This window comes from Chinchilla lanigera, unplaced genomic scaffold (assembly GCF_000276665.1).
Source record: "Chinchilla lanigera isolate Chin_1 unplaced genomic scaffold, ChiLan1.0 scaffold00065, whole genome shotgun sequence".
NCBI lineage: Eukaryota > Metazoa > Chordata > Mammalia > Rodentia > Chinchillidae > Chinchilla > Chinchilla lanigera.
The window spans coordinates 8,894,495-8,903,905 of NW_004955466.1; the positions used below are offsets into that span (position 1 = coordinate 8,894,495).

At 44.9% G+C, this 9,411-nt stretch overlaps 2 protein-coding genes across 5 annotated transcripts in view; one reads left to right on the forward strand and one right to left on the reverse strand.

The window, feature by feature from the left end:
• The window catches only part of Mnat1 (MNAT CDK-activating kinase assembly factor 1), a 204,062-nt gene extending 203,535 nt beyond the window's left edge, over window positions 1-527 (reverse strand). Inside the window, exon 1 of the mRNA XM_005399174.2 lies at window positions 121-527. Within this exon, the coding sequence (XP_005399231.1) occupies window positions 121-209 (89 nt within the window). The 5' untranslated portion in view covers window positions 210-527. The remainder of the gene's footprint in view (window positions 1-120) is intronic.
• A 7,706-nt stretch (window positions 528-8,233) lies between these two features.
• Window positions 8,234-9,411, forward strand: part of Six4 (SIX homeobox 4) — a 12,958-nt gene continuing 11,780 nt past the window's right edge. For 3 of the 4 annotated variants that reach the window (XM_013521927.1, XM_005399172.2, XM_005399170.2), the window contains exon 1: window positions 8,435-9,321. In XM_013521927.1, the coding sequence (XP_013377381.1) occupies window positions 8,492-9,321 (830 nt within the window). In that variant the 5' untranslated portion in view covers window positions 8,435-8,491. Of the gene's footprint in view, window positions 8,311-8,434; window positions 9,322-9,411 lie in introns of those variants that run through there. The other variant, XM_005399171.1, reaches the window with a different exon arrangement.

Sequence of the window (9,411 nt, forward strand, 5' to 3'; positions counted from 1 at the left end):
GGCGCCCTCGCCTCCCGCCGCGGCGCGGAGCGGAGCGAACGACCCCGCCGCCCGGCCCAGGCCGAGCATCCCTCTCCCGGCAGCGCACTCCACCAAGGAATTCACCGCCGCCAGACTCACAGAGTGTGTCCGCACACGTTCACCATCAGCTTCAACGAAGGGTTCCGGTATTTGGTGGTCTTACACCGCGGGCAGCCCTGATCGTCCATGGCGTCGCCTGCACTCCGGCCCTCCCCGCCCGCGGCTCCGGTCACAGCCCCTTCCGAGCCCCACAGACCCGGCGCAGAGCGGGCTGCTACCTACAGGCTCTGCGCAGGAACAGTCCCTCGCCCAAGAGCACCGGCTGGAAGCGAGGCATCACCACACAAAGGTTCCGGCAGCAAGTTCTCAGCTTCTGCCGCCGCAGTTTAAGTAAGGACAGCTCAACACTTTGAAAAGGGCGAGAGGGGTTTTTAAAATTACATCTATGCACCTACTTGCATTTTTTAAGGTACTGTATCATAATTAGGAAAATAAATTCCATCTTCTTACCCCTGGAAAAGTGCCCATGATTTCAAATATGTATGCCTAGTGTACATATTCAATAATTCAGACTAGTATTTCCTTTTGGAAAATTGCACAACTTGTGCTTTATATTTCTCCTCTGTACGTGTATAGTCATATAAGCTCAGGAAATAATATATGCTTGCAAATATAGTTTGGAAACGTTATCTAGAACGACAGTCTGTGTCAATATTACAAATCCTCACTAAATGTCAGAAAACTTTTGTAAATATCTAGCACTTGCTATGCACGCATCCCCTGTCCTCAAGACTGTCAAACATGCTTGCTGGTGTCACCTGACCCTGATAGCGCTACACCTTCCATTAAAAAGAACACATTTATTTCCCCAATACGGAAAAAATCATGTAAGAATATACACAACTTTACCTCACAATTCCAAGATCTAAGAGTCTGAAGCGCTTTGGAAATTATAAGCCAGGTTTACTGCATTTAACCAGAAGATAAAAGGAAGTCTATAAACATCTCTGTTCTCCAGGAGTGGTGAACACTAGTAATCCCAGCCCACAGAAGGCTGAGGCAGAAGGAGTACTGTGGAGAGTTTGACACCAGCTACGTGGTGGACTACAGAGTGAGCTCAAGGCCAGTCTGAACTACACAGGGAGATCCTATCTCAAAAAAACAAAAAATATATCTCTGTTAAATAATAAACTCCTCTCACTGTAAGGGAAAAATTTATTTATCTCCAAAATAGGGATGTGTACTTAATGGGTAGAGTAAATGAATTAAGAAATGGCCATCAAATAATAGCATAACGTGGAGATTTCTAATGCCAAGCATTTCTTGTAATCACCTTCATCTGGCCCAACACTGACCCAAGTTAATATGCAGACAAGATCTTTCAAGTTGCTCAATACAGTGAATACTAGTTGTGTGTATTCATAGTAAGTTTAACTCTTCCTAGCACGTCTGCTCTTTTCAATAAAAACCTGAAAAGGAAAAATCCAGCTCCTTTTTTAAAAAGGTTTTTGTCTTTTTTTTTTTTTTTAGATAAGAGTCCTGCTATGTAGTCTAAGCCAGCCTTGAACCTGCTACGTAGCCCAGGCCAGCCTCAAACTCAAGAGCCTCCTGCCTCACCTCCCAAATTCTGGAGTTACAGATGTGCACTACCATGCTCAGCCACATCCCACTTTTTTAAACAGGGAATCCAGCTGGCAACCCCCAGCCTGGAAATACAGTTGGGATTTTCATGAGTTTTGGAGGGAGAACCCAGCAAACAGCTGGAACCAGCAGACTGAGGCATCACAGGGTATTATTTGGTATACAAACATCAATGATTCGCCTGTTAAATAAGCCATATTATTCTTTGATCTCAATACTGTTCACTAACAGGAGGTATCCAAATGTAAGTTTACTAAAAGAGGCAACACAAATGCTGTGCTGACCTGGATGCTGCTTATGCTATTACCTTATTTAAAAAGACCACATCCAGACCAGTTGCGTGATTCAGAGTGAAGCCATCCAAAATGAATGGCAACCTTAGGATCTTTACATACTAACATAGCAGTAAATTTCAGGTGAAAGAATAAATTCAGTCCACAAACAAACCTTTTAGTCAAAGTAGGTATGGCGGCACACACCCAAAATCTCAGCTACTAGGGAGGGAGACTGGTACAGGAGGATCCCAAGTTCAAGGCCACCCTACGCAATGGAGCAAAACTCTGCCTCAAAATAAGATTTTTTTTAAAGGGCTGAGAATGTAGCTCAATAGTAGAGTGCTTGCCTAGCATGTGTAAGGTTGAATCCCCAGTAACACACACACACACACACACACACACACACACACACACACACTTAGTCAATACTATGTTAAGAAGTCCTCTAGCCAAAAAATTTAAAAATTAAAAAAAGTACTAAAAAAAAAAAAAGAAGTCCTCTAGTCAGCTAACATTATAGTTTATTAGCACCAGTTTAGTTTTAATCATGTATTTGAAAAGGAAACTCCAGTCACAAAATGAAGTAAATTGCTTTTCCTTTGTCCCAAACTTGAAGATCAAAGGAAAGAAAAGACTGAAAATAGTGAGAGGAAACTACTACAAGCATTACCACTTTTCCGTGAGAAAAACTGCAAAGGGAAACATCATAGCTACACCTGGTCTGGAGCTCTATAGTATAAGCAGTACTCAAGGAGCTATAAGTAGTAGAAAACAGTGTTTCTAAGTGAGGTCTCTGGCATTAAGAGAACTGAATTGGAATACTGACTTCATCACTCACTAGTTAAACAAGCTTGAGCTTCAGTTTTCCCAACAATAAAACTGAAGATACTTGTAAGATTGAATGAGATATTTAAAGTGCTTCATACAGTACCAAAGAACTGTGATGAAAGTTCACTACTATTAACAGTATTAATTTTTTTTGTTGTTTTTTGTTTTTCTTCCGGTACCAGGAATCGAACTCAGGACCTTGCGCTTGCCGGGCAGGCGCTTTTGCCGCTGAGCCAAATCCCCAGCCCTAACAGTATTAATATTATTACGAGTTACAGTAACTAAAAGATGCAGTATAATGCAATAGGAGAAGCCTGGCCTTCTTTTCAATCAGACAGACCTGCATTTAAGCTAACTTTCTTACCCCTTACCTCAGTTTCTTTCCTCCACTTAGCACACTTCACAAGATTGCTGTAATAAACTATATACATGGGAATACATACAGTCCCCACTACAATACCTCGTTATGACCGATGGCTTCAGTCACATAGGATAGCCAGAGAGCTGTAACGGCGGAACAGTTTACCCTAGCGTCACTCAGGCAGCACGCTTGTTTACCTCCTGCCTATACCCAGTGTTGCTCGGGCAAACTGTCATTTCCAGTCGATTCTTGTATTGAATAAATGTGTTAAAATTGTCATTGTTATATTTCCTGTTATATCATCTTATAAAAATGCAATTTTCTGTTATCCTGTATTTGAATAACTGGACCGGTAAGAGGTTAAGCAAGAAAACACTGCCAGTACCGGACTTCTAATTCAAATGGATACTCAGCCTGTGTAGAAAACCACAAAACAGAAGTAAGAGTGTAACTCAGCAGTGGTACAGCACTTGCCTAGTGTGTACAAGGCACTGAGTTCAATCTCCAGCAGTTAAAAAAAAACTAGCAAAAGTTTCCTACATGTCCAAAGACAGCTGCATGGCCCATATGAGCCCAGTATTTCTCTTTCAAAAAATGCTCATACTGTAGCATTCACACCTGGTTAACAGTAGATTCCCTCTCCCTGGGCAATGTTTCTTAAATGCAGACTTTCCTTTTTAGCCTCAAGGGTATGGACCCACCACGTTAGGCTTTCCTCATCTGAAGGGGCCCTTATTGCTCTGTTACTTTACTAGGGAAAGTCTCTCTCTGATCCTAAAAGAAAACAGTGTGTCTCCCACACACTTAAGCAGTTCTACTGGGCCTGCCAATCACAATGATAGCCGCCTAGCCCCAAAACTGGCAGATAATGCTTATTAGACCTGTTAGTGTTCTGCCCTAGAATTATTCAAGTTGGCAGTCAGAAGCACTTTGATGAAGTTGACAGAAGCAGCAGAAGCACTTTGAAGAATCTGGAAAATGTGAGCTGGGAGCTCCTAGGAGCCACGGTTCCCACCTTCTCAGGAAAGCTACTTTGAAAACTACCTTGAGGAGAAACGCAGAAATAAGTGAATGGAACAGCAGGTCTTCACGTCCAGCTACCTACACTCCTGCTCTCCACACTGCTTGGCAACAGGATGGGATGAATTCATCAGGTAGAATGGTGCCTCCGGCTCCTGCAGAAATTCATAGCATCACCCACAGGTAAGAGTATTCCTCTGCTAGGAGATGACTAGAACCTGGCATTCGTTCTCTACCAGCATGTCTTCCCCTACTGTCACCCCAGTGACTCACTAGGTCTCACCCTGTCTCAAACACTGCTCGCCCGTCAGTGTCTTATATAGCCAGATGAGCTTTACATTCAAGGCCCCTTTCTTTTTTTTTTCTTTTTTCAAGGCCCCTTTCACTAGTCTTAATTCTTCTAGCACAAATACGGCAAACTCCAGAAAAGGATTCTGATTGTTTGAAGCAAGTGCCCATCCTGGACTAATTAATGGTGGCTATTATAGGACACATGGATATAGCCACTGTGTACACCACAGTAAAGTGAGCATTGCAAAATCTTTCATAATTTGTCTCACACATGCTTGTTAAACTAATCTCTCACCACACATTTACATAAAACCCACAGGCCAGACAAGCTGGCATACTCAAACTCTCTAACATATGCCATAAACAATACTACATGCCCATATCACCCCATATTCTTCTCATTCTGTTCCTTCTGCCTCCAATGAACTACTACCCCTGTCTGCTCAAAATTCTCATTCTTAATTTTTTTTTTGTACCAGGAATCGAACTCAGGACCTTGTGTTTGCCAGGCGGGTGCTTATGTCGCTGAGCTATATCCCTGGCCAAAATTCTCATTCTTAAAGACTCAGCTAAAAATCCACTCCATGCAGCCCTCGCCCTCTCAAAATGCACCTCTTCATCCTCATTGCTCTCATATTCTGTGTTGTATTTACTCATAAATACATCTTTTCTCCCCAGAGTGTTTAAAGTCCTTAAGATCAGAGACTCCAATATATAAGGTTCCTAATGCAATGCTTGTATTTAGGACTCAGTAGGCCAATGAAGCGTGCACTACGTATCAAGCATCACTAAATAACAATGGGTAGGAGAGAACTTTAGAACCCAGTTTCCTTAATAATACCACTACATAAGTAGAACCTACTAAGAAGCAGCTACATGGCCTTCCCTCCATTTTCCAGATAGCTAGCCATCCTTAAAACAGGAAATCCTCATTCTTGGTGGCAAAACCATAAAATATATTCAAGAAAAGTGTAACATGTACCAAACTAGATTTTCTTCAATTCACCAAAATGGCGAAAGAATTCCACATACTCTCATCACAATCTTCAGGGTAAAAGGAAAACGTACAGAAAAAGGGGGTTATGTTTTCTGCTGTTCTTCACACTCACATAATTAATTCCAGGATCAACTCTGTCTTCCCAAACCACAACACAGTGTGACACTGTCTGTTATAGACACAGAAAACAGAAACAAGTATTCATCAATTGTACAAACCATTTGACAAAACAAATACTCTGAGATAAACTCTAAAGTCTAGTCACTCCAATTCAATGTAGCTATGTTTTTGTTTTTTTGTTTTGTTTTTGTTTTTTTCCTGAGACAAGGTCTTGCTATGTAGTTCAGGCTGGCCTCAAACTCACTTCAATCCTCCTCGCTCGGTCTCCTAAGTGCTGGGATTACTGGCATGCATCACCATGCCCAGCAATATAGCTATGTTTGAGTCCACGTCAAACTGGCCAAATGAGTTCTGAGACTCTAACTGCTAACAAAACAAAACAAAATAAAGTAAAACAAAACAAACAAAAAAACTAAGAGAAACCAAGACAATGGAGATTAGAGATTGGGTTGGGTTGGTTTTCATTTCTGGACCTATAAGCATTTCCTCCCGTCAGTGACATGTAGATGTCACACAGAAAATATTCAGAACCCAATGTGTGGACTTCTAACCCAGTGCACAATATTTGACTGATAATTCTGAAGCAGACTCGTATGACTTGATAGTGGATAACCCCTAATATACCCAACGATATTTAAATTAATAAGTAAAACTAAAATCTCCTACTTTGCAAAAGCAGGAGGAAGATAACAAACATTTACCTAAGATTAATTATGCAACCGTCACTTTGGGGCACATTTTATTTAATCTTTGTCACAACCTTGTCCACTTTTTTACTGTTAAGTAAATTGCTGAGCTAGGATTAAATTTATGTCTAGCTAGCTGATCCTCAAATCCATATCCTTTCCACCAAATCATACTATCTCCTGACTTCTTTGCCTGATAAATATGCTTTCATCTTCAAGCAATAAATGTATTGTGGTATCCTGGACAGGACTGTGAAACAAAAAACAGACATGAGTGGAAAAACTGTAAGGTTTAGTTAATACAAATGTGCCAATATTAATTTGTTCAGACATGTGTACCACTATACTGTAAAATATCAATATTAGAGACAACTAAATGAAGGATTAGTGAGAACTCTGTACTATTTCTATGACTTTTCAGTAAATCAAAATTATTTAAAAATAAAAAGGATATTTTTAAAACTTCAAGAAAGTTTGAATCGTATATATTGTCCTAAAACTGAATACTTAATTGGATGTTTCCAAAAGACTGCAAGCACATGAACTTTTTTTTTAAACAGGGTCTTGCTATGTAGTTCATTGTGGCTTTAAACTCAGTATGTAGCCCAGGCTGGCCTTGAACTCACAACAATCCTCCTGCCTCAGCCTCCCAAGTTCTGGGATTACAGATGTACAACACCACACTTGTCAGTAAATTTTAAATCTACCACAAATATCACCTCTGGCTTTTTCACATTAGGGTAGTACAAACACAAGTCAAATCCTATATCAAATAGCATCTTAGTTGACAAGCAATAAAATATAGCCTGACATTAAAAAAGAAAACCTCACTAAGTCGATCGTGACAGCAGACGACCTAAACAGCTGCTTTATAATATGCCGAGGTAGGCAGTTGCGGGTAGTTGGGAGCAGAAAGAGTGCAACACCACCCTGAAGTAAAGGTTAGAGTGATGTCATGGAAACGTTGGATTTTGAGACAGAGCAGAAGCGACCAGACCCAACTGATGCACAGAGGTTCTTTCCTTTCTGAGTCCAGACCTCCTGCAAACCATGAAAGAGACCCAACTGTAAACGCTGCCCCAACGCTAAGCCTGGGCTGATCTCTAAGACACGTGCACAGAGATGGTGCTTTTACCAGGATATCACCTTCAGACCAGAAACTACTCATTGATACCCAGCACCAAAGGGGGAGAAAAAATGAAGCCTATTCACACATTCATATTAACATTGTTCATATGTAAAGTTCTCAAGTCTTTATCATAATTTAAAGCTTAGATGTCTCCCATATTACTTTAGGATAAACATAAGATTTAGCATTTTATATGCTTAGTTACATCATGTACCTCTCAGTTGGCTTTTTAGCCCTCCAGGTGACAAAGTTGAGCACAGTTTTGAATGCTTTTTTTTATTCGTCTTCCCAGTGGGCTATTCACAGTACTCATTTCAAGATTTTCAAGCATTTTCCCCCTTTGGAATTTTAGGTTACTGTAAATGCTCATCCCTTATAACATCCTCCAGTGCCACTTTCCTTGACCCTTGTGAATACAAATCCTCGATAAAGACCTCCTACGCGGGAGGGGGGGCGGCCGGAGGGGTAGAGACATACTACGCAGCTTCGGAATTGTCCTCTCAAATTCTGTCACCTAGATGTTGAGAGTGGCCCTCTTATTAAGAATGTAGCCCTGCAGACCTTGAGGCCACAGAATTCATATTCCCTCTGGAATCAAAGGACCTTTTTTTGAAAGAGTTGTCCAGTTTTCAAGCCACATTAGGTAACTGCCGGCCCGGGAGCGCGGCCTGAAAAGAATGTTGGAGTTTCCCTTCAGGTATAGGTGCCTGGGGGTCAGGGGGAGAGGGGAAGGCGGGGGTGGAGTGGGCGGCGGTGATCGACAGGGATAGACAGGGTGTCTCCTCCTCCCTCGGAAAGCGAAATAGCCAATGAGGTGGCGCGGCCGGGCCGGCCGGGCCGCCAGTGCCATATAGTATGCAGCAACCGGAGGAGTCACGTTGGGGGAACGGCAGAAAGCAGCTATCCGTTTACACTACTTTGCTCTAGCAGCTATCTTAATGGTGACTGCGTGGCCGGGGGGAAACCTGATCGGCCAGATCCAGCCGAAACCAGGAGGGAGGGAGTGGGCTTTCCGGAGGGGGGGAGGGGGAAGGGAGACGAAGAAGGAGGAGTAAGAGAGGGGGAAAGAAAGAGAAAAAGAGTGCGAGGGAGTGAGGGAGGGAGGAAAATAAACAACAAAAAATGTCCTCTTCCTCCCCCACCGGGCAGATCGCGAGCGCGGCGGACATCAAGCAGGAGAATGGGATGGAAAGCGCCTCGGAAGGGCAGGAGGCGCAGCGCGAGGTGGCGGGGGGCGCGGCGGCGGGGCTGAGCCCCCCGACCCCGGCTCCGTTCCCCCTGGAGCCAGGGGAAGCCGCGGCCGGCGCGGGCCGCGAGGAAGGGGCGGCGGCGGAGCCGGTCCGACTGCACTCGGAACTTCTGGGCGGGCACCGCGCCGCCGCCGCCGCCGCCGCGCGAACCCCGCTGGCCTTCTCGCCGGACCACGTCGCCTGCGTGTGCGAGGCGCTGCAGCAGGGGGGCAACCTGGACCGCCTGGCCCGGTTCCTGTGGTCCCTGCCCCAGAGCGACCTGCTACGTGGCAACGAGAGCCTGCTGAAGGCGCGGGCGCTCGTGGCCTTCCACCAGGGCATCTACCCCGAGCTGTACAGCATCCTCGAGAGCCACAGCTTCGAGTCAGCCAACCACCCGCTGCTGCAGCAGCTCTGGTACAAGGCGCGCTACACCGAGGCCGAGCGCGCGCGCGGCCGGCCGCTGGGCGCCGTGGACAAGTACCGGCTGCGCAGGAAATTCCCGCTGCCCCGCACCATCTGGGACGGCGAGGAGACGGTGTATTGTTTCAAGGAGAAGTCGCGCAACGCGCTCAAGGAGCTCTACAAGCAGAATCGCTACCCTTCGCCCGCCGAGAAGCGGCACCTGGCCAAGATCACCGGCCTGTCCCTCACCCAGGTCAGCAACTGGTTCAAGAACCGCCGGCAGCGCGACCGGAACCCCTCGGAGACCCAGTCCAAAAGGTGAGCGCCAACTTTCCTCCTCCTCCTCCCCCGCGCTCCCCACCCCCTTCCACGCTTTCTTCTGCTCCGGGCGCTGCAAACATGGCGCTT